At 38.3% G+C, this 26,878-nt stretch overlaps 1 protein-coding gene across 1 annotated transcript in view; it reads left to right on the top strand.

The window, feature by feature from the left end:
- The window catches only part of cd180 (CD180 molecule), a 49,253-nt gene that overhangs the window by 12,440 nt on the left and 9,935 nt on the right, over positions 1–26,878 (top strand). Inside the window, 1 exon segment of the mRNA XM_031906627.1 lies at positions 25,502–25,575. Within this exon segment, the coding sequence (XP_031762487.1) occupies positions 25,502–25,575 (74 nt within the window).

The raw sequence follows: 26,878 nt of genomic DNA on the forward strand, positions 1-26,878 counted from the left end.
GGGCAGTTGTCATCATGGACACACTGGAGTATACACATGAAGCTCATATGCATCTGTCCAATGACATGCATCACTGCAAGTTACAGGACAATCCCACTGATCTCTATAAAAAAGAACTTGCCTTCTAAGAGACCATCTAAACAGTCTAATCCCTGAGTATCCAAAATTGGGGTGCTTTTACATGCTTTCTAAAATCCACAAAGAGGGAACCCAGGAAGGGCAATTATCTCGGGAACAGGTACACTGACAGAATACATCTCCGACTGGTTGGAAAATATTTTGTAGCCTCTATTCAGAAGTACACCCAGCTATATGCAGGACACTATAGATCTGAAAAAACGTGCTGCTATAGAATTTGCCAGGGGGAACCCTGTTAGCCTCAAAGGATGTGGAGTGTCTATACACAAATATCCCTCATAATGATGGAATTATGGCTTGTCAAACACACCTGCAACAACACAATATACCATCAGAAGCAGTTATGCAGATGGTGGGGTTTACCCTCACACACCACGTTTTCATTTGACTGGCATATCTACATGCAGCAGATGGGGACTGCAATGGGCTGTCGATTTGCACCACAGTATGCCAATCTATTCATGGCTAAACTGGAGGAGGCATTCATGTCAACTTCTGCTACCAAAACTATTGTTTACCTCTGCTACACTGATAATATCCTAATTTGGACAGAAACTGAAGAGGACCTCCTTTCTTTCCAAAGAAACTACAATTTCTTCCACCCCGCCATTAAATTAAAACTGAACTCCAGCCCCCATTGATCAGGATAAATGGCTGCCTGAATTTAGGAGGGACTTCATTCAACAAGGGTATGGCCCCAGCATGACAGACAAGGGAATATGCATTAATTCATAGTTTTAGTGAATCTGAACATCTATTATTTGAGATAAGCCAATTCAGGCCTAAAGATTTGTGCCAACGATGTTGGAGAAACCGGATGCCATTGAGTTTTAATATTTCCTTTGGATGGCATTTATTATTAACCTTTCACTAAATGAAGGTCACCCACTTTTGATGAAATGCCATTATGTAAGAGGCTAAGCGATTTCACACATTGTTCTGTACCATAATTTGGCGACATCAATGAAGCCTTGTAAGCCTGGTTATACCTGGCATTATGTGCAATTCTTTGGTGGCCAAGTTAACTGTGGTGAATTCCAGAGTTTGCACCACTCCCACAGAAACCTACAAATCACACCCAGAATGGCACCATTATAACAGATCTCATGGCTCGCTTTCTATTGCCACCTTGCTGAAGGTATAAAAGAACTAAGAAACAAAAGAACTAACTTGAGCAACTTATTGCCCTGGTGCTCCCTAACCAGTGTCTCATTGGCGGCCATGCTATAGGGCATTCTGAGGGATGCACATGTGCCTCACACCAGCCACCCTCCCCCCATCGTTGTAGCACAGCCAAATGCATCATTTTCTGTGCTCTGTTCTAGGATTGGGGCCTGATCCATAAGGCACCATAATAAGTGCAAAGAATAGGTCAATTCACATCTATTGTTTTGCATGTTCCCCCTGACTTTGTAAATTTTGGCAAATAAATAACTTAATTCTGGCTTTAAATTAAGAAAACAAATAAACTTTTACCCTGATTTGGATAGTTTGTGATTTTTACTTAATGATCCTCATTTACGTTTAAAACTGGATGTAACATTCTTAGCCTCAGTTTTACTGCCTTGAATTTATGCCTTTGCCCTAGTTCATTTCGGTTATATATATATGTTAAAGTATAATTATTTTTAATTATAAACAGCACAACCATCAACACATTGGATGGATTACAAGTCCCTGGCACTGCTTCAAAAGCACCACCTTAAAATTTGTCATTGAAGCAAAAACTAATCTCATGGCCACAAAGTGTTGTTGGCCTGAATTCACTGCTGTAACTAATACACTCAGGGCATGGCCCATGGTACATTTAATATTCAGTGACTCAGGCACCTTTGGCACAGTGCTGCAGAGCTCATGGAAAGTAGATGAAGCTTAATTTTCTAAGAAGAGAGAACACTTTCAGCTTGGGAAAATAAACTACTGCGTGGAATGATTCAAGGAAAGCTACAACTTGATTTTTGAAATAAACAATAAGATTTTTAACATAATATAAATATTTGAAATAATTGGGACCCTATTTTGTGGGTAGGAAATCACTGTAGGCTAAAGAAGAGGAGTAGATGGGAATTTATCTGGATTCTGCAACACTGTATGTAGTAGGATTCAGCAGCAGGTCAGGGACCCACACTGGTCTCTAATACACAGTCCCTCACAAAGAAAAAGTATCCAAGGATTACAGGTATAATAGGTTGCACCGAGGATATAAACTCCAGCCTAAAGCAATGGCTCACACCCAATAAACATTCCAGAAGTAGGGTGCTCTGGAAGCATTCAGTCCTTTCACAGCTGATGAGCACAGATGTATTTTTTTGCCAGGCTGGCATTGGGCCCTTTTTCAATGTCTGCCACCTTCTGTACAATGGTGCTGCCTACTGTTCATTAGCAGGACAGAGAGATGCTTTTATATAACACTGAGCAATATGTGGTCTTGGAAGTAAAAAGACAGGAGGGCTTTCAGGGAAGTAAAATAGAACCATAGTTACTGTGTCTAACGTCTTCCTATGCCCACCTTACTGTAGGCCTGCAGCCTTGTGCTTTTATATGGTCAGGTAACTCCTCTGTGACTTATAATATCTTTCTAATTACAGTATGGGGTACATATTATCGTCTATATATCCTCTATAGTGCCCGATAAATATAAGATTACAGAAAAAGGTTTTTTTAAATGAAGGGGACCCTGTTCTGTGGGTAGGAAATTACTGTACAGTAAAGAAGAGGAGTAGATGGGAATTTATCTAGCTCAGCAAAACTGTATGTAGTAGGATTCAACAGCAGGTCAGGGACCCACAATGGTCTCTTATACACAGTCCCTCACAAAGAATATAGTATATAAGTATAATAGATTGCACAGTGGCTATGAACTCCAGACTAATGTAATAGCTCACACCCGTTAACCACTTCAGAAGTAGGGTGCTCTGGAAGCATTCAGTCCTTTCACAACTGATGAGTGCAGATTTATTTTTTTTTCCAGGCTGGCATAGGTCCCTTTTTCAATGCCTTCCACCTTCTGTACAATGGTGCTGCCTACTGTTTATTAGCAGGACAGAGAGATGCTTTTATATAAAACTGAGCAATATGTGGTCTTGGAAAGTAAGAAGACAGGAGGACTCAGACCTGGATTTGTGGCGAGGCCACAAAGGCCCGGGCCTAGGGCGGCACAAATTTAGGTTTCGTTCCCATACGGAACAATGGGGACCTCTCCCCACTGCTCCAAATGAAGCTTAAATTTTTGCCCGCACGAATGCGTGCGCTCACGGAGGGTGGGGGAGTGAGTCGCGAACGTGCATGTGTGGAGGGGGAGTGGGGGCGGTGAAGGGGGTTGGCCTCGGGGCGCACGGATCAGAAATCCGGCGCTGGGAGGACTGTCAGGGAAGTAAAATAGAACCATAGTTACTGGGGTTCATATATAAACACTGGGCAAATTTGAACTTGGTCAATAACCTGTGGCAACCAATCAAACCTTTACTTTCATTGTTCAACATGCAGCTGACTTAAAAATGTCAATCACTGATTGGTTGCTATGGGTAACTGCCCATTTGCAAATTTGCCCCGTGTTTATAAATGAACCCCACAAAGTTTTCCTATGCCAACCTTACTGAATCTTTGCTTTTATATGGTCATGTAACTCCTCTGTGACTTCTAATAGTTTCATAAATAACAGTATGGGGTACATTAGCCACCATATAAACATTTACCTCTGTATTACCTGATAAATATACATTTACAAAAAAAGGTTTTAGATAAAATAAAAAATAAGTATAGGAAAGTAGAGCCTAAACATATTTGGTAGGCATGTGACATTATGGCTGTTTTTTAAATGATAAACATCAGAAGACTTCTGCTCCATTAAAGATCTCCAGATAATATATACATATCATATATGACAAATATAATATATAGTATTTCCATGGTTAGCAATAACCTAATGAAATATGACCATCATGGCAGGTCCACAGCCAAAGAACAATGGGTTAGGGCAATCTATCAGTCTATTGCATTCTGGACACATGGGAGCAGAAAACTCAAGACAGATACTCAAGGGTATCTATTATAAAGGAACCATATAACAGCCTTGTGCTATTGCTCTTTCTGTTAGCAACAGAACTAACTCAAAAACAAGAAAGCAGAGAAGAAGATGGGTCCCTGGGCAGCAGCTACATCAAACAGTTGCTATGTGTCCAGGAAATTTCAGTCATAGTTCTTCAGCAGAAGAAGCCAATTATATGCGATCAGTCTATGTGTGGCTCTCAGTAAGACATATAGGACAAAGACAGCAGGGAAGCAGTAATTATAGTGGGTCTGTGAATCAGAACAAAGGTATTGAATAAAGAGTGGGTGTATAGGTTTGCAGGTAGTTACTAGAGATCCTAGCATTATTGGAAATGTTAATCATGGCAGGAAGGTTGGTAACACAGAACTTGGTCCCAGGGAATATTCTGACTTGGTGTGTCAGTCTCACACTTATGAATGCAAAAAGCACTGCAAAAATATGGGGTGTAGCTGAGAGTAAGAAGGGGTTCATTTGTCAAAATTACTCAATTCCATGTGATTAAAAGTTATTCATCGAAACATAAAATTACTTAGTATGCATTTTGCAAAATGGACACTAGATGGCAATGAAATGCTGGTAACGACCATAAGTTGCCGCATAGCTTTAACAATATGGCTAATGCTAGTAGTATGGAGGCAGCAGATCTGAAACCATAACAAGATAATTTTTGTTAATTTCAGTGATGATAGGTAGATAGATACAGTAGATATATAGATGGATGATAGATGAAAAGGCAAAAAGTAGCATTCTGAGAATAAAAAGTATACATGTATAGGCTATGGATAAGGACAGACAGATATTTAGAAGATTGAGTACTCTTTGCTTGCTCGGACCTTCCTAGTTTTTAGCCAACTTGAACTCGACCAGTTCAACTCCCATATTAGTGGGGGGAAGGGTTAAAACCACAGAATTACACACACAGAACTGATCTTTCAAATAACTTGGGTGTAGGGTTGGGTGTAGGGTTGCCACCTTTTGTTTGGCCCCTTACTAGGCGATGACATAGGGGCTGGACCTAAAAGGTGCAGATCTATAACACAAAAGGGGAGGGCATACAATGTAAAGGGGAGAGGGTAGAATGTGTGGGGAGACGGACAGACAGATAGTTAGATACATAGCTTGCCATCGCAATGTTAGAAAACAAGTTCACTAATATATGTTGGGGCCTAGTAGGTGCTAGTAGGAGTTATAGCCATACCTCCCAACATTTGGAAAAATGTAAAGAGGGTCAAAAAGAAATGGCACGTGTAGCCATACAATACATGTATGGTGTAGCTTGGTGAAATATTTAACCACAAACATTTTTGACCACACCCAGTAAATGTCACTCCCATTTTACAAAATGGTTATGTAAAGTTTGAACACATTTCTTGGAGTTTTGGGGTCTTGTTTTATGTGTTATTACAGTTTTTCTAATGCAGGTGAAATTACCCTTTAAGATGCAAGTCTCAGTTCCCCCAAGAGACCTGTTTAGCTTATTAGTTATTGCAGCTCAGTCCAGATGTTTGAGTATTTAGAGCCCACTCTGCCAAATGTCTACTTATCTAATTAAGTTCGAGAAACTTTGTATCGTTTTTTAGCGTTCAGTGCAGGAGATCAAAGGGAAATAAGGGACTTTTCAATAAAAATCCGGGGCTGCGGGTTGAGCTGTTACAATCGGGACTGTCCCATGAAAATCAGGACAGTTGGGAGGTATGGTTTTAGATCCTGCCATAGTATCCAGAGTATCAGAAAGCGCATGTCATTATATATAATGTATTATATATAATTAGTTGTGACTGATGGAAGAAAGAAATATGAACAAAATAAGGAAAGAAAAACCAACTTTGCTGAATTCAAAAGAGCACCTGAATGAGATTATTCAACAGATTTTGTTAATATCTAGAAATTATATTTAAAGGAGTCACATAATAGTAACCAAATCAGACTGCTATCACGTAGAACTGATCTGACAGCTACTGGATATACCGTGTGTAATATAATTTCCAGAGGCTTGAAATGCTAATATGTTAGTACATACCGATCTTCTCATCCAAAATGACACTTGTTAAAAAAGAAAAAAAAACACCTTTCTAGAGCCCAGTGCTTCTTTACACATAGCATTCAAAGGGATTTTTCTTCCCAAGGAAGGTTGATGAGAAAGTCATGGAACAGGGGGGATCTGTGTAGAATTCTGACATAAATCAGAATCAAGTGGAAATTTGCCTCAAATCACATGAGATCAGCTTGCACTTTAGGCTCACAGTATAAACACACAAGATTATACACACTAAGATGCTGTCATGCTTTGATTCATTCAATGTAAAACTCTGCATATCACATTTATTACATTGGCGCAAACTATAGAATACATAACTACTGCTGCTCAATGTGTTCCAAATGAACCATCAAGGTTGAAGTTGTATAGGGTCTTAGCAGTGTGGGGCCTGGGAGCAGAAAAATGGCCAATGACGTTCTGAGATTAGGCAAGCATAGGTTTTGTTTCTGTGCTACTGTGAGTGGCTAATGGGGTATATACTAAAGTCGACCATACACAGAAAGATCCGCACACTTGGTGATGTTGCCAAGCGAGTGGATCTTCTCACTATATGCCCACCTACAAGTGGCCAATATTGGGCTAATTCAGTAGTTTGGCCCTAGAATTAGAACGGCGAGTATAGGTACCATCTGTTTTAAAATCGGCCCATGTACGGCCATCTTTACACCTAAAGGAGTGTGTGCGCCTCCTTCTACAGCAGGGGTCCAAAAGCTTTTATTACTGGTGAGCAACATTTAAATATAAAAAATGTTGGGGATCAACACAAGCATTAAAAAAAGTTCCCAGGGGATGCCCAAAAAGAGCTGTGATTGGTTACTCGGTAGCGCAATGTGGACTGGGAGCCTACAGAAGGCTTGTTTTGGCAGTACATGGTTTTATGCAACCAAAACTTGCCTCCCAGCCAGAAATGTAAACATAAGCACCTGCTTTAAAGGCCACTGGGAGCAACATCCAAGGGGTTGGGGAGCATCATGGTTGGGAATCAGTATTCTGCAGGTACCTTTAATTGGACCTGTGGATGTGGGTTATGATAAGGCAACAGGAGAGGCAACCCTACACTGCAGTTCATTCTATAGTCTGAATATTGTCCTGCTCAGAATTATGGAAAGGCCATTTCCCATAGACTCCATTATAAGCAAATCATTCTCATTTTTAAAAATTATTTCCTTTAACTCTGTAAAAAAAACTGTACCTTGTACTTGAACCCAGCTAAGATATAATGAATCCTTATTGGAGGCAAAACCATCATATTGGGTTTATTTAACATTTAAAACATTTCCTAGCTGGTAAAGTTTAAATTACAAAAAGACCCCTTATCCGTAAAACCCCAGGTCCAGAACATTCTATTGTACAAGTCCTATACCAGTACAATATCCTGTTTATCTGTATAATATATAATTCCAAGGAACTGCATAAAAAGTGCCCTGCTTTAAAATGCAACAGGCCAAAGAGGCAAATGGGTTTGTTGGGAAAATAAAGTCTCCTGGCTCAGGTGTTCAATTAATATGTTTTACTTTGTATTTGTAGAATTTCTTTTTATCCAAGGGGCGATTAATTGTACATACAGACAGTTGAGTAACTGCAGAAAAGTATTCTCGGAGCTAATTATTAATTAATAGCAATAAATAAATGAGTGCGCTTAAGACTGGCCAAAGCAATAGATTTCTTTTAATGGCAGTTAATGTGGCACAAATGAACATTTTAAAAGCATTAAATAAACTTTTTTTCTTCTTTAGTTTCTATAATTCCAGAGTTATGTAACAAAATGTCCATAATAGCAACAGCACAAATCTGGTTTACAAATGATATTTTATGAACAATTATAGCTCCCCCTGGCAATGACCAGCCAAACTGTGCTTGGATCACTTCAACTATGATTGGCCATACCAGAGAAACATACTAACTATGAACCAATTTGCTGTATGAGGACCTCACATGAGCCTTCACCTCAACTTCTGAAACCATCTGGCCTGCAGGATAAAAGTTGACCAATGTGTGCCCACTGCCCAGCAATAGACGTATTTAGAAAATTGCTCAAAACAATGATATTGCTCAGCTAAAGCTTATTAAGCTTCCGATGTGCTGATAACACCCACGTTTGTTACCTAGACAAAGAGAAAGCAGTAAGTTTATCAGTATGCAAGCCAATAGTTATATGAAACATATCAGTGTATAGGAATGTAATGACATTGGGTGCCCAAGTGCAACAAGACTAAAACATTGGGAATGTGGCTGAGTAGTGTTGGAAATAATAGGCGACTAAAACAGCTACTGATGGAAAGTGAAATGTAGTTGGAACACCAGCTGTCGATAAGATAGTCAGCTCTTTCTTCATGACCCCCAATGTGGAGTAGATTAAGTTCATTCAGTAAAGTTCTTTGCCTAAAGCAAGCTCATGTGTCACTATGATAATCTGGCATTGGAAAATTAAAAAAAAAAGATCCAAAGTGGAATGGACAGTCGTTAGCTGATTAAATATCATCCCAAATATTTATCCATTTCTCGTAGATTATTTCTAGCCTTTATTTACCCATTACAGCCTATAACCCTAAGAGTAAAGCCTTTGTACAAGATATATATCTAATATATAATCTAATATGGGCTGAGGTTCTACATTTGTATACATTGCATTCTTGAAGTTTTTTTTTACCATATTTGAACATGATTAACTGATTACCAATTCCATTCTTAACTCAATAAAAGCAAAGCCAAATCCTGATTGGCAACACCCATTCCATCTACCAGTTCTATGGAAGTTAGGAGCAAAGGGTAACTGGCACAACAATTATACATGTGGGGGGGGGGGTTGTTGTTTTTTTTGCCAGTGCTCCCTTATTTTTTCCCTCTCTATGCACATAAGTAAAAACATGCACTGTTAGTTAGTATTAGAGCAAAGTGTCTGTGACTGGTTTAAAACTTTACAGAGTATCATTTATACATAAGTATCACATAATGGTATCATTTATATAATAATGGTTGTAAATTTTGGTTTTGTGGTGCATAAAAATGACAAAGTTGGCAAGAGTCCAGAGGTGGGTAAAATTATCAGTAATCTCATATTGCTAATCCTGCCTGCCTATTGTATTCCTCTTCTTCACTGATATTGTGATTACCTTGTAGTTATCAGGCTAAATTGAAAGCACTATGCAGTGTGTCCCTCACATCTCTGCCACAGAAACAAGGGTGAGTGGTGAAGAACAAAGTCCCCAGATATAAGCTAAGCCCAGCATTACAATAAATGGCATTACCAGAAAAGAAATGCACAATGCAAATTATTTTTCCATTTGTGCATAAAGATATTATTTGTGGACACATTGTGACTTCACCACCAGCAAAAACATGAATTGTTTTGTCCTTTGCGTCAGTGCGCAGTTTATGTAGTAAAACATCTTACTAAGGACAGTTTGGAGCAAAGAAAAAAAAAAAAAAAAAAGTGCCACCACCAAGCAGGTCTTGAAAATTCTTATGCTGAATTCAAATTTGCAATGATATAAACTGTCTAATGAACATAATTACATTGTGAAATGTGTTTCTTAATAATTATTATATTGAGTTTTTATTGTTCATGATGCTTAAGGTATTCTAGGGGCAAGGGCCAAACCTTTCTCTCGGGGCTGCAGTCATTTTAAATGCTAGATCTACTCTACTCATGGGCAGGTTTAATGAGCAGCTTAGCCATTTATTCCCATAGATAATCAAAAAAAGTGAGTAATGCACTGCAGAATTATCCTACTAGCCCATTTAAATATAAAAAAAAAAATGGGGGAGCAACACAGACATGAAAAAGTTTCTAGGGGGTGACCAAGAAGGGCTGTGATTGGTTATTTGAAAGCCCCATGTGGGCTAGCAGACTACACGGGGCTCTATTTGGCAGTACACATGGTCTAATGAAACCAAAACTTGCCTTGATTGAGGCTGCTGGGAGCAACATGTTGCTCATGAGCCATTGGTTGGGGACCACTGGTCTAAAGCAACTAGAGCACATTATCTAGTAGTGATATGGAGCAATCATGAAACCATTTCACCACCCATCCAAGTTTCTTCTTCAGGTCAGCCTCAGCCACATAGCCTCACTCAGTAGGCCCAGTTGCTTTAGACTGCTGAACCAATAGCACAGCCATGTTTTTTTTCTATAAAATATATAGATACAAGTAATAAATTGCATTTTATTCCCACCTAAGGCTGACTAAGGTCCCATAGACGCACACTGCCGCCTTAGTGTTTTCAGGATACAATGGTTTAATCATTAATCTAGAAATGTTGGAAAGGAGAAAGTACCTGAAAGTTAAATGCACTTTTATTTACATAAAACCCACTAACAGAACAGGGATATAGAAATAATTGCTTTCAGTTACTACTTTCACATATATTGATATTAAAGGCACACTAATTGTTTATGGGGGTTAACGACAGCAATAAATGTGATGAAATATGCGGCTTCTTTAATAATGATGGAAAGTATTATGATTCCTATCAGGTTTCCTTTGTAATCCATCTTTTTGTGCTTGGGAGACAGGCCAAAGAAAAGTGCACATAATGATTGATTAAACAAGAATATTAAACTCCATGGTCTGAATTTAGAAATATATTTCATCTCTTCTGAATAAATTCTAATTCCTTTTGTTCCAAATACACCCCAAGTTTAACTTCCAGAAGAATCCACTGTAGTCTGAGATGCCTTGCACAGCATCATGGGAAATCTCAGACTCCAACCAATGACTTGGGACACAGATATGCCAGACAGACACACCATAGAACATAATGAGGTCTTCACCTGTCTATATTGTAAAACTGTTTTTCATACAACATGTGCAGAGTTATCTGCTGGAGAATAATTAGATCTCTAAACAACTATATTAATTACCTTTTAATGGATATTTACCAAATTTTTTTCAAACATTTATTCTTATGATATTACAAAGTGAACTTCTGGCTATTATGTGAAGTTGTGACTTTCTGCTATGAGAAGTGTCCAGAATAGACTGGTATAATGGTCATGTTGGCCATACTGTATGCCCTAAATACTTTATGACTGTACGGCAACTACAAGGAAATGTTTTGTTATGGAGCTTTGCCTCACTACTCCTTTCCTGGCAGAGACCTTCTCAGGGACATAACTGAGATTAAATCTGTGGAACAAGGCACCTAGTAATGGTTCTGCACTGCATTCTACTGCTGCTCCTTCACTCTGCCCTGCCCCAGGATTGGGCCCTGCTGCAGGGATCATGTGCGCTGAGGTAAGGGGGCCTATCTTCTTATTGTTCTCGTTATTTTTATAAAGTTTCATTGAAATTAGACATTTATTAAAATGTATTGCTGCAAGTGTTTTTTTCCTTTTCACCCCCCTCCCTTATGTGCGAGTTGCTATCCTTTACATTACATTAGAGCTTCAAGATTTATAAATCTTGTTCTCTCATTTACAGAATTGCACAAAAAATTGCCACAATGTGTTACACTTACAATGCCACATTCTTGCCTAGAGCTCCAATGTCATTCCTTCATATAATATCAGTTATAGAATTGATACTGAAGGAGTGAAAGTGTGCACTGTGGCTACTGATACGTAATTGAGCCCTTACGCAACCCTTCCAATACAATATTATACTGTGCTATTAAAGGGATCCAGTTATATTACAGTGGTAATGTAAACTATAAAACTTACAGTATATGTTACATTAGAGGTTGCGTGGTGCACATGCACAGTATGGTTAAAGGTGGCACCATAGAAAAAAATATAAATGGGTGTGCGTTCCACAGTGGAACACACAGCCATCTTTAATTTTAACAGTAAAGTAAGTAGCACTGCGGGGCAGGAACAGTGGTGGCTGGAGGCGGAGCAGGAGTGGCAGAGGCTGGGTGGTGGGCTCTGAATACCCCAGTCTGACTCTGTTGGGGACTTGCTGACTCTCAGAGCTGGTCTGTGGTTTGCGTATGACCAAGGTATGGTCTGCCTAGAGTTAGTATATTTTTCAAATGAGTTTCTCCTTAAATTGCGTTAGTGTATGGGAAAGTGAGATTGAAATCCCCATCCAGGCACCCTGTGTACTCATGCGTTCCTGTGTGGGCAGCACATAAAAACATTATTGCAAATGAGTCCCATTAAGTTAATAGACTATAAATATTACAAGTTTCAATATCTAGAGTAATGTCATTGAAAACAGTTCGTAAATGCTGCAGTACATGGGTCGCATCAATATTATTTATGTTACAGCAGGAAAAACACATCCACCCACTATACTACTTAGCCATATTTTTTTTTTCTTTGCTTCAGCTTAGTGTAGCAGAGGCAGCTGCCTAGGGTGCAACTAGAGATGGGGCAGTGAGGTAGTTAACATTGGGGGTAGGTGTGCAACCAGCAGGAGAGAAGGTGAGTGAGTGACTGGGGAAAGTAAGACTCGAAATGGTGCAAGTGAGCCAAGTGGCAGGGGGGATGTAGGCACAAAAAGTGGTGTTTGTGGCAGGGGCAGTGGGGGGGAGGTGAGATGGCAGGGTGCTGTGCCTTGGGTGCAAATACAACTTGGTCTGACACTGCTGCATGTCTTAGCAACTGTTAGGGGCAGATTTATCAAAATGTGAGTTTAGAGCTTAATACACAAAAACTGCCCAACCTGTACTGGGTTGCGGATATAGGTTGGGCAAGGGTCTGCCTGACCAGGGTGCTAGCATGGGGCACATATGTGGCGGATGCAATTTGCCGTTCAAAAGCAATGATGCTGGAGGACTTGGAGAAAATAAACGCAGTATCGTGGGTACAAAAAAACCCAGTTTGCTTCTGAAAATTGTACTTTGTACACTGCACTTAAAAATGAGCCTTTACATTTTCGAAGACTAAACACCATCCAGTACACCGATTCTTTTGGTTCCTCCAACCAACATAAACACTTTCCAAGAGACACACATTGTGTTTCTGCTTTCTCTACCCTTAGATATCAATCTGCTAATGGCTGTGTAGCCTAGTCCTAATCTGGACTCAATGCTAATATAAATGCTCATAAACAGTAACTTGCTATATGTTATCTGAATAAGGAGTATTGTTGGTGTGCACTGGTTTGAATAAATGCTAAAGCAGTTAACCTGCATGAAGGTGCTCTCCTCTTATTCTGTGATATTCCAAAGGGCCAGGCGGTGAGCCACTGGGGATTGATCGCACATTGTGAGCAGTAAGGCTGAGTATTTGAACATTCAGTTTTGGATTAAGGAGTACTGTTTATCAGCATATATGTATTAAGACAAACCACCAGGAGCAGCTGCGATTGTTCTGACAATTTCACCTCATTCACAGGCTTGAAACAGTGGCTCCCTGTGGCCTAGGTAGCAGTTACAGTGGTAGGATGGTCTATTGGCCAAACGTTAACTTGTGAACACAGTATCTCTCAGACATGAAGGAGGGGCAATTTTTTTGAATACAGGAACAACAAATATAGAAAATATGCATTGCTTTCAAAATCTTCAGCCTTCAATCTGCTGAGAAAAACAAACTGCCGGTTACTCCAACGACTACAAAGGTGCTTCATGAGTTAATTGAACCTCACTGATTGTTCCTTGTCATTACGATAGGGCAGCACTGCCTCGACTCTGTCCATCATACCTGATAAATTCTATACAAATTCATAGAGGGGTAAATGAAGTGTGCGTCACTCGCTGAACAGCAGAAAGGAAATTGAATTGATTTCTCCATCTCAACTAATGTATAATAACCGCCATTAGATTTACCTGCAGATTAGTATACGGGGGAGGGGGCATAGTTAGCATAGAGACAGCTTTACGGGAAGGCCTTCATATGTCTATAGGGTTACTAAAATTTTTTTTTTTTTTAAATCTCTCCCATTGCCGCTAGATTCTTTGCTATAAAATACAATGGCAGAGGTGACAGGGTGAGAGGCAGAAGTGACATCACGCTTCCTGATGTCACTTCCGCCAATGCCATTGGGCATGTGATTGTGATTGGATTAGTGGAAGAGTTTATATGCTGAGGACTTCCCATACCAGTCAGATGAACTGAAGAAGCTGCTCAGATGATTCCTAAGAAGGAACATCAGAAAAGTTTCCTCTTCTTCTGAAGTTGTCTTCCTACTGTAGGGAGTACTGGCCACCATTTTCATTATATTAACAGTATAAAACTATGTGGTTGAGCATGTTACTTGTAGCTTCATATGTCTGGGTGAGATGGTGCAGTGGGTAAAGTAATGAATAGTAAAGCAAATCTACTAATTACTTTAAGTAATGTAGCACTTCATGTATCAAGGTTAGGAATGGTTCCAGTCACATGTTGCTTGTGTGCTTCCATTAGGCACGCTATGAGCCTCTTCTTGGTGGGAACACTTAGTTCTCAGTCATGATGCTGGTGCTATCATTAGATAGTGAATTACAATAGGCATTTTGTTGTCGTTGTATGGCCCTTGCCAATAGAAATGTCATAAGCCTCTTTTTGGTATAAAAGCTCAGTTCTCAATAATGATGGTGGTGTTACCTTTAGATGCTCAATAATAATAGGCTTCTTGTTGCCAGTATATGGCCTATCTTTAGTCTGCAGTTTGTGTGGGTCATGCATGGATTCCTGGCTACGACTCAGGGACCATGTTTGCCCTTTACCTAAATCCTGATTCATATATACCCGGAGAGATTTGCCAACTGCTCGTGCCACAAGGCATGTTTGACGTGTTACATTTAAATTACATGCAAACTGTAGAAGAGTTCAGAACCATAAATCTGGACTCATATTATCTATAGATTTTAGTTAGGTTTATTAGCTCAGAAAGCTCAGGCCTCTACAAGGAGCTTGGAAGTGGTTAGGACCCCATCTCTGTAAAACAATTAGGAAGTAGCTATAGGCTACAAGTAGTTAGAAGGGAATTAGTGCTGAGATTGCCAGCAAAAATACATTGGATAATGTATGTATGGCATTATCGGGGATAAAGGGGTCTTCCCTAGTCTGCGGAAGGAGGAAGATTCTGCTGCTTCGTGCCTTTTGGCTGGGCGGTCAGGATACCTGGACGCTTCCTTTTTTAAAGGAGAGTCATTGCACCCTTGCACTTTACATGTCTTTCCCACTGTTTTTTTGCACTGGGTGATTCAAATGTTGAAATGCGCTCAGGCTTCGAGAAAAAAGAAATTAGTTCACACACTAGTACTACACACAAGTACAGCTATGGGACCTGTTATCCAGAATGCTCGGGACCAAGGGTATTCCAGATAAGGGGTCTTTCCATAATTTGGATCTCCATACCTTAAGTCCACTAAAAAAAATCAATAGACCATTAATTAAACCCAATAGGGTTATTTTGCCCCCAATAAGGGGTAATTATATCTTAGTTGGGATCAAGTACAGGTACTGTTTTATTATTACAGAGAAAAGGGAATCATTTAACCATTAAATAAACCCAATAGGGCTGTTCTGCCCCCAATAAGGGGAAATTATATCTTAGTTGGGATCAAGTACAGGTACTGTTTTATTATTACAGAGAAAAGGGAATCATTTAACCATTAAATAAACCCAATAGGGCTGTTCTGCCCCCAATAAGGGGTAATTATATCTTAGTTGGGATCAAGTACAGGTACTGTTTTATTATTACAGAGAAAAGGGAATCATTTAACCATTAAATAAACCCAATAGGGCTGTTCTGCCCCAATAAGGGGTAATTATATCTTAGTTGGGACCAAGTACAGGTACTGTTTTATTATTACAGAGAAAAGGGAATCATTTAACCATTAAATAAACCCAATAGGGCTGTTCTGCCCCAATAAGGGGTAATTATATCTTAGTTGGGATCAAGTACAGGTACTGTTTTATTATTACAGAGAAAAGGGAATCATTTAACCATTAAATAAACCCAATAGGGCTGTTCTGCCCCAATAAGGGGTAATTATATCTTAGTTGGGATCAAGTACAGGTACTGTTTTATTATTACAGAGAAAAAGGAAATCATTTTAAAAATATTAATTATTTGATTAAAATGGAGTCTATAGGAAACAGGCATTGCATAATTCGGAGCTTTCTGGATAATGGGTTTCCGGATAATGGATCCCATACCTGTACTACAAGGGAAAAGAAAAGAAGATGTAATTCTACAAACGCTGCTACCAATAGCAATGGGGCCTTTGCATAGGCCATTAAACACTTTCAGCCGCGGTGACTGCAAACAGTGGGCCAGTTTTTGGCTGAAAGAGAAGGCGCAGACATGTTTCACAGAGGTGCAGCCATTACAGGTTTGTGCTTCTCCTGTCACTCCCCGAGCGCTCACTCCTGGGACTGCAAAGCTGGTTTCTCTGTAAGGATAAGCTGAAGGTTAGATGTCTCTTTGAAGCACAGACAGAGCTCATAGTTCAGATATTTCAAGCAAGGCTACCAGTCACGGCTCACATAATTTGCTGATTTTGCCATTAAATATTATGGTTTTAAAATGCTCTGAAGTGTTACAATTTGATACATTAGCTGCTGGCAAATGTCAGTTGCACCTTAGAAATGCTGGCAAATAATATATCAAATTGTTACAGTCTGGAGCATTCATGACTAGGCTTACTGAGCTGTAGAAAAATAGGAAGGGGCTGGGACAGAAAATACATTTATTTGAAACTTACTTTTGGGAAAAAAGCAAAACAAATTTAAAACCTATTCATTTTTTATCTTGAGAATTCACTCAGCCAGAAATGGCAACAGCTTTTTCATAGTAAGAGATCACAACACCCAGGGTCAGAACTAGGGGTAGGCAGAAGAGGCAGCTGCCTAGGGCGCAACGATTGGGGGGCACCAGCCTCTCCTGCCTACCCCTAGTACAGTTTGTGTCGCGCCACTTCGTACCGCGCATCGCACACTGCGCCGCGCTCGAACTGCGCATGCGTGTTAAAACACACGGGGCGAGGTGGCCGACCGGGTTGCCTAGGGCGCCCAGTTGCCTCGGCCCGTCGCTGCCCAGGGTAACTTCAAGCTGGTATTCGCCTGTGTTTTATTCATAACTGAGTTTTTGCACAAATAAGGCCCCTGCCAATTTTACTAAGCACATGTAACAAGCAAATGAAGGTTCATTGTAAAACCAAAACGCTGGCAGTCTGTGTATATAGGAACCTGCGCTTGGATTGTGCCTCGGCCATTATTAGGACAAATGAAGCCAGGAATATTATGGATATTTAATTTAGAGCCTTTTAGCTTTTATCCTCAGCTCTCTTAACTGTACAAGCCCATCCCTCCCTTCTTGGTTTCTTTACTCCAAGTCCTTTATCACTAGCAACAACTTTTTAATTCCAACACCAACAATGGCTTTTCAGCCCTGTTACCCTCCATATTTGCTCTGTGCCACAGACATTCTGTGAGAGGCATACCTTTCCTAAAGAGCCACCCTAGCTAATGTGCCACAGTATCACACAACAGATGTTTCAGTTAGCCACACTATAATGCCACATACTGGGGCTCCTTTATCTACACTGGGCAGTAACCAATACGGACCAATCACTAATTTGACTGCAAGCTGTAGGGATAGGGAAGTACAGGTATCGGACCCCTTATCCGGAAACCCGTTATCCAGAAAGCTCCGAATTACGGAATGCCCGTCTCCCATAGACTCCATTTTAATCAAATAATTCAAAATTTTAAAACTGATTTCCTTTTTCTATGTAGAAATAAAACAGAACCTTTTAATTGATCCCATACGGAGATTAATTAACCCTTCCAAATCCTAATTAGCACATGTTAATTAGGATTCTGTTCGGTATTCAGCCGAATCCCTTACAATGGATTTGGGGGTTTGGCCGAACCCGAAAAACTGGTGCATCTCTAGTTTGATTTGTCAAGTACAATGGAGGCTTAGAATATTAGAGGAATAGAATAGTCAGTGACAGCCTGTGCTTGATATATTTTCAAGGAGAAGCAAATCCCATTATTGTTTTCCATCTCACCCAGTTCAATGGGGAAATCGCATCATTGTTTTCTATTTCACACACTTTCAAGGAGAAGTTAATCCCATCATTGTTTTCAAATTCACACACTTTCAAGGAGAAGTTAATCCCATCATTGGTTTCAAATTCACACACTTTCAAGGAGAAGTTAATCCCATCATTGTTTTCTATTTCACAAACTTTCAAGGAGAAGTTAATCCCATCATTGTTTTCTATTTCACACTCTTTCAAGGAGAAGTTAATCCCATCATTGGTTTCAAATTCACACACTTTCAAGGAGAAGTTAATCCCATCATTGTTTTCTATTTCACACTCTTTCAAGGAGAAATTAATCCCATCATTGTTTTCAAATTCACACACTTTCAAGGAGAAGTTAATCCCATCATTGTTTTCTATTTCACACACTTTCAAGGAGAAGTTAATCCCATCATTGTTTTCTATTTCACACACTTTCAAGGATAAGTTAATCCCATCATTGTTTTCAAATTCACACACTTTCAAGGAGAAGTTAATCCCATCATTGTTTTCTATTTCACACACTTTCAAGGAGAAATTAATCCCATCATTGTTTTCTATTTCACACACTTTCAAGGAGAAGTTAATCCCATCATTGTTTTCTATTTCACACACTTTCAAGGAGAAGTTAATCCCATCATTGGTTTCAAATTCACACACTTTCAAGGAGAAGTTAATCCCATCATTGTTTTCTATTTCACACACTTTCAAGGAGAAGTTAATCCCATCATTGTTTTCTATTTCACACTCTTTCAAGGAGAAGTTAATCCCATCATTGGTTTCAAATTCACACACTTTCAAGGAGAAGTTAATCCCATCATTGTTTTCTATTTCACACTCTTTCAAGGAGAAATTAATCCCATCATTGTTTTCAAATTCACACACTTTCAAGGAGAAGTTAATCCCATCATTGTTTTCTATTTCACACACTTTCAAGGAGAAGTTAATCCCATCATTGTTTTCTATTTCACACACTTTCAAGGAGAAGTTAATCCCATCATTGTTTTCAAATTCACACACTTTCAAGGAGAAGTTAATCCCATCATTGTTTTCTATTTCACACACTTTCAAGGAGAAATTAATCCCATCATTGTTTTCTATTTCACACACTTTCAAGGAGAAGTTAATCCCATCATTGTTTTCTATTTCACACACTTTCAAGGAGAAGTTAATCCCATCATTGTTTTCAAATTCACACACTTTCAAGGAGAAGTAAATCCCATTTATTGTTGTCCATTTCACCCAGTTTAATGGGGAAGTTAATCCCATCATTGTTTTCTATTTCACACACTTTCAAGGAGAAGTTAATCCCATCATTGTTTTCAAATTCACACACTTTCAAGGAGAAGTTAATCCCATCATTGGTTTCTATTTCACACACTTTCAAGGAGAAGTTAATCCCATCATTGTTTTCTATTTCGCACACTTTCAAGGAGAAGTTAATCCCATCATTGTTTTCAAATTCACACACTTTCAAGGAGAAGTTAATCCCATCATTGTTTTCTATTTCACACACTTTCAAGGAGAAGTTAATCCCATCATTGTTTTCAAATTCACACACTTTCAAGGAGAAGTAAATCCCATTTATTGTTGTCCATTTCACCCAGTTTAATGGGGAAGTTAATCCCATCATTGTTTTCTATTTCACACACTTTCAAGGAGAAGTTAATCCCATCATTGTTTTCAAATTCACACACTTTCAAGGAGAAGTTAATCCCATCATTGTTTTCTATTTCACACACTTTCAAGGAGAAGTAAATCCCATTTATTGTTGTCCATTTCACCCAGTTTAATGGGGAAGTTAATCCCATCATTGTTTTCAAAATCACACACTTTCAAGGAGAAGTTAATCCCATCATTGGTTTCAAATTCACACACTTTCAAGGAGAAGTTAATCCCCTCATTGTTTTCTATTTCACACACTTTCAAGGGGAAGTTAATCCCATCATTGTTTTCTATTTCACACACTTTCAAGGAGAAGTTAATCCCATCATTGTTTTCTATTTCACACTCTTTCAAGGAGAAGTTAATCCCATCATTGGTTTCAAATTCACACACTTTCAAGGAGAAGTTAATCCCATCATTGTTTTCTATTTCACACTCTTTCAAGGAGAAATTAATCCCATCATTGTTTTCAAATTCACACACTTTCAAGGAGAAGTTAATCCCATCATTGTTTTCTATTTCACACACTTTCAAGGAGAAGTTAATCCCATCATTGTTTTCAAATTCACACTCTTTCAAGGAGAAGTTAATCCCATCATTGTTTTCTATTTCACACACTTTCAAGGAGAAGTTAATCTCATCATTGTTTTCTATTTCACACACTTTCAAGGAGAAGTTAATCCCATCATTGTTTTCAAATTCACACACTTTCAAGGAGAAGTTAATCCCATCATTGTTTTCTATTTCACACACTTTCAAGGAGAAATTAATCCCATCATTGTTTTCTATTTCACACACTTTCAAGGAGAAGTTAATCCCATCATTGTTTTCTATTTCACACACTTTCAAGGAGAAGTTAATCCCATCATTGTTTTCAAATTCACACACTTTCAAGGGGAAGTAAATCCCATTTATTCTTGTCCATTTCACCCAGTTTAATGGGGAAGTTAATCCCATCATTGTTTTCAAATTCACACACTTTCAAGGAGAAGTTAATCCCATCATTGGTTTCTATTTCACACACTTTCAAGGAGAAGTTAATCCCATCATTGTTTTCTATTTCACACACTTTCAAGGAGAAGTTAATCCCATCATTGTTTTCAAATTCACACACTTTCAAGGAGAAGTTAATCCCATCATTGGTTTCTATTTCACACACTTTCAAGGAGAAGTTAATCCCATCATTGTTTTCTATTTCACACACTTTCAAGGGGAAGTTAATCCCATCATTGTTTTCTATTTCACACACTTTCAAGGAGAAGTTAATCCCATCATTGTTTTCTATTTCACACACTTTCAAGGAGAAATTAATCCCATCATTGTTTTCAAATTCACACACTTTCAAGGAGAAGTTAATCCCATCATTGTTTTCTATTTCACACACTTTCAAGGAGAAGTTAATCCCATCATTGTTTTCAAATTCACACACTTTCAAGGAGAAGTTAATCCCATCATTGTTTTCTATTTCACACACTTTCAAGGAGAAGTTAATCCCATCATTGTTTTCTATTTCACACACTTTCAAGGAGAAGTTAATCCCATCATTGTTTTCAAATTCACACACTTTCAAGGAGAAGTTAATCCCATCATTGTTTTCTATTTCACACACTTTCAAGGAGAAGTTAATCCCATCATTGTTTTCAAATTCACACACTTTCAAGGAGAAGTAAATCCCATTTATTGTTGTCCATTTCACCCAGTTTAATGGGGAAGTTAATCCCATCATTGTTTTCTATTTCACACACTTTCAAGGAGAAGTTAATCCCATCATTGTTTTCTATTTCACACACTTTCAAGGAGAAGTAAATCCCATTTATTGTTGTCCATTTCACCCAGTTTAATGGGGAAGTTAATCCCATCATTGTTTTCAAATTCACACACTTTCAAGGAGAAGTTAATCCCATCATTGGTTTCAAATTCACACACTTTCAAGGAGAAATTAATCCCCTCATTGTTTTCTATTTCACACACTTTCAAGGGGAAGTTAATCCCATCATTGTTTTCTATTTCACACACTTTCAAGGAGAAGTTAATCCCCTCATTGTTTTCTATTTCACACACTTTCAAGGGGAAGTTAATCCCATCATTGTTTTCTATTTCACACACTTTCAAGGAGAAGTTAATCCCATCATTGTTTTCTATTTCACACACTTTCAATGAGAAATGAATCCCATCATTGTTTTCTATTTCACACACTTTCAAGGAGAAGTTAATCCCATCATTGTTTTCTATTTCACACACTTTCAAGGAGAAGTTAATCCCATCATTGTTTTCTATTTCACACACTTTCAAGGGGAAGTTAATCCCATCATTGTTTTCTATTCCACACACTTTCAAGGAGAAGTTAATCCCATCATTGTTTTCTATTTCACACACTTTCAATGAGAAATGAATCCCATCATTGTTTTCTATTTCACACACTTTCAAGGAGAAGTTAATCCCATCATTGTTTTCTATTTCACACACTTTCAAGGAGAAGTTAATCCCATCATTGTTTTCTATTTCACACACTTTTAAGGGGAAGTTAATCCCATCATTGTTTTCAAATTCACACACTTTCAAGGAGAAGTTAATCCCATCATTGTTTTCAAATTCACACACTTTCAAGGAGAAGTTAATCCCATCATTGGTTTCTATTTCACACACTTTCAAGGAGAAGTTAATCCCATCATTGTTTTCTATTTCACACACTTTCAAGGAGAAGTTAATCCCATCATTGGTTTCAAATTCACACACTTTCAAGGAGAAGTTAATCCCCTCATTGTTTTCTATTTCACACACTTTCAAGGAGAAGTAAATCCCATTTATTGTTGTCCATTTCACCCAGTTTAATGGGGAAGTTAATCCCATCATTGTTTTCAAATTCACACACTTTCAAGGAGAAGTTAATCCCATCATTGGTTTCAAATTCACACTCTTTCAAGGGGAAGTTAATCCCATCATTGTTTTCAAATTCACACACTTTCAAGGAGAAGTTAATCCCCTCATTGTTTTCTATTTCACACACTTTCAAGGAGAAGTTAATCCCATCATTGTTTTCTATTTCACACACTTTCAAGGAGAAGTTAATCCCATCATTGTTTTCTATTTCACACACTTTCAAGGGGAAGTTAATCCCATCATTGTTTTCTATTTCACACACTTTCAAGGAGAAGTTAATCCCATCATTGTTTTCTATTTCACACACTTTCAAGGAGAAGTTAATCCCATCATTGTTTTCTATTTCACACACTTTCAAGGGGAAGTTAATCCCATCATTGTTTTCTATTTCACACACTTTCAAGGAGAAGTTAATCCCATCATTGGTTTCAAATTCACACACTTTCAAGGAGAAGTTAATCCCCTCATTGTTTTCTATTTCACACACTTTCAAGGGGAAGTTAATCCCATCATTGTTTTCTATTTCACACACTTTCAAGGAGAAATTAATCCCATCATTGTTTTCAAATTCACACTCTTTCAAGGGGAAGTTAATCCCATCATTGTTTTCAAATTCACACACTTTCAAGGAGAAGTTAATCCCCTCATTGTTTTCTATTTCACACACTTTTAAGGGGAAGTTAATCCCATCATTGTTTTCTATTTCACACACTTTCAAGGAGAAGTTAATCCCATCATTGTTTTCAAATTCACACACTTTCAAGGAGAAGTTAATCCCATCATTGTTTTCAAATTCACACACTTTCAAGGAGAAGTTAATCCCATCATTGGTTTCTATTTCACACACTTTCAAGGAGAAGTTAATCCCATCATTGTTTTCTATTTCACACACTTTCAAGGAGAAGTTAATCCCATCATTGGTTTCAAATTCACACACTTTCAAGGAGAAGTTAATCCCCTCATTGTTTTCTATTTCACACACTTTCAAGGAGAAGTAAATCCCATTTATTGTTGTCCATTTCACCCAGTTTAATGGGGAAGTTAATCCCATCATTGTTTTCAAATTCACACACTTTCAAGGAGAAGTTAATCCCATCATTGGTTTCAAATTCACACTCTTTCAAGGGGAAGTTAATCCCATCATTGTTTTCAAATTCACACACTTTCAAGGAGAAGTTAATCCCCTCATTGTTTTCTATTTCACACACTTTCAAGGAGAAGTTAATCCCATCATTGTTTTCTATTTCACACACTTTCAAGGAGAAGTTAATCCCCTCATTGTTTTCTATTTCACACACTTTCAAGGGGAAGTTAATCCCATCATTGTTTTCTATTTCACACACTTTCAAGGAGAAGTTAATCCCATCATTGTTTTCTATTTCACACACTTTCAAGGGGAAGTTAATCCCATCATTGTTTTCTATTTCACACACTTTCAAGGAGAAGTTAATCCCATCATTGTTTTCTATTTCACACACTTTCAAGGGGAAGTTAATCCCATCATTGTTTTCTATTTCACACACTTTCAAGGAGAAGTTAATCCCCTCATTGTTTTCTATTTCACACACTTTCAAGGAGAAGTTAATCCCATCATTGTTTTCTATTTCACACACTTTCAAGGAGAAGTTAATCCCATCATTGTTTTCTATTTCACACACTTTCAAGGGGAAGTTAATCCCATCATTGTTTTCTATTTCACACACTTTCAAGGAGAAGTTAATCCCATCATTGGTTTCAAATTCACACACTTTCAAGGAGAAGTTAATCCCCTCATTGTTTTCTATTTCACACACTTTCAAGGGGAAGTTAATCCCATCATTGTTTTCTATTTCACACACTTTCAAGGAGAAATTAATCCCATCATTGTTTTCAAATTCACACTCTTTCAAGGGGAAGTTAATCCCATCATTGTTTTCAAATTCACACACTTTCAAGGAGAAGTTAATCCCCTCATTGTTTTCTATTTCACACACTTTTAAGGGGAAGTTAATCCCATCATTGTTTTCTATTTCACACACTTTCAAGGAGAAGTTAATCCCATCATTGTTTTCTATTTCACACACTTTCAAGGAGAAGTTAATCCCATCATTGTTTTCTATTTCACACACTTTCAAGGGGAAATTAATCCCATCATTGTTTTCTATTTCACACACTTTCAAGGAGAAGTTAATCCCATCATTGTTTTCTATTTCACACACTTTCAATGAGAAATGAATCCCATCATTGTTTTCTATTTCACACACTTTCAAGGAGAAGTTAATCCCATCATTGTTTTCTATTTCACACACTTTCAAGGAGAAGTTAATCCCATCATTGTTTTCTATTTCACACACTTTCAAGGGGAAGTTAATCCCATCATTGTTTTCTATTTCACACACTTTCAAGGAGAAGTTAATCCCATCATTGTTTACAAATTCACACACTTTCAAGGAGAAGTTAATCCCCTCATTGTTTTAAATTCACACACTTTCAAGGAGAAGTTAATCCCATCAATGTTTACTATTTCACACATTTTCAAGGGGAAATTAATCCCGTTATCTATTTCACCCAGTTTCAAGTGAAACTTGGAGCAATTCCTGTTTGGGAAGAATAAAGAGGAATCATTGAAGAGAATGGGCATTTAAACTTAAGTTTTTTGAGATTGAAAGATACTTTAGGCTCGAAAAATGTGGGATTTTCGAACGTAAACTCAACATTTTTGTAAGGCTGATAACAGCATTATTGTAACATTTTACAAAAATACAACAATGGTCGAGTTTAATTCGAATTTATACCATGTCGAGTTTATATGACTTTGAAGGCCAGAAAAAAACAAATATTAGTAAATCAACTCGCTCTTCGCTCTTTATCATACGACCTTCATGCGGCTAAAATGCATTTCACCTCTCGATCTGACAAGGTAATGCTCTCCAAATTTGTTCTCGCTGTGTACTTATGTATGGCTTGTGGCAGGGTGCCTGGCTCTGATTTGTATTCAGGATCTGTCAGAGTTTTATTGGCTATTTTATTTGTGCAAGTGCTCAGCCAGTGTTAGTATGCATTGTCAGGGCACCCTGAGCTCATTCTCTGCCGGCAGCTTTAACCTCTTCATGGAAAAACAAACCAGACCCAAAACCCATCATTGCAACAGGCAAGGCAGTCTCCAGGTACATGCCATAGTGTAAAAACACCTGTAGCAGTAAGTCATAGGCTGGACGTGTCAGCATTCCATGATTAAGGATTGGCTTCTGTTCAAAGAAGTGACCTTTCTATAAAACACACATTTACAACATTTAAAAGGATTCTGCATGATTTTTATGGTATACTTTTTATTTCTAAATTACACTGTTTAAAATGTTATTCTGGAACCAACAAATGTATTTTTAGCTGTAATATTGGAGTGTAGGTGCCATCCCAGTGCATTGTGCCTGAGTCTGAGCTTTCAGAAGGAGCCAGCGCTACACATTAGAACTGCTTTCAGCTAACCTATTGTTTCTCCTACTCCCATGTAACTGGAGGAGTCCCAAGCCGGACTTGGATTTCTTACTATTGAGTGCTATTCTGATACCTACTGGGAGCTGCTAACTTGCTCCCTTCCCATAGTTCTGCTGATCGGCTGCTGGGAGGGGGGGGGGATATCACTCCAACTTGCAGCGCAGCAGTTAAGTGTGACTGAAGTTTATCAGAGCACAGGTCACATGGCTGTGGCACCCTGGGAAATAAAGAATATGCCTAGCCCCATGTGAATTTCAAAAATAAACATTACAAAATCTACAGATTACAATGCAGGATTCTGCTGGAAAAGCTTTATTAACTGATGTGTTTTGTGTTGGTTATGTTTTCCCATGACAGTATTCTTCAATTTGATAATGCGTAGTCAATGTTCCCCAAAGAGTAATGACCCAGGCAACCAGAAAGGTAATTTGCCCACCTGGGTCCTTTGGGTTGAAACATATATATTATAATGTGTAATAACAAGGATTTAGGTAAACAATATCCAGTCTAAGAACCCCAAGCTCTGTTTGAACTACAGCTTCAGCATCTCTCATAGACTGGCTCTGGGCTTTTCTCTTATTCTAGAGCTGTAGTCAAGCTCTATGTACCGGGTACTGGGAGCCAGTGAACACCAAGCAGGTAATATGTGTTACTGTACGTGGCACCTACTGCAGAACTTGGTTGTTAGAGTCAAAGTTTATTTATCCTACAGAAAATTCTCCTATAAA

This window comes from Xenopus tropicalis, chromosome 1 (genome assembly GCF_000004195.4).
Source record: "Xenopus tropicalis strain Nigerian chromosome 1, UCB_Xtro_10.0, whole genome shotgun sequence".
NCBI classification, from domain to species: Eukaryota; Metazoa; Chordata; class Amphibia; order Anura; family Pipidae; genus Xenopus; species Xenopus tropicalis.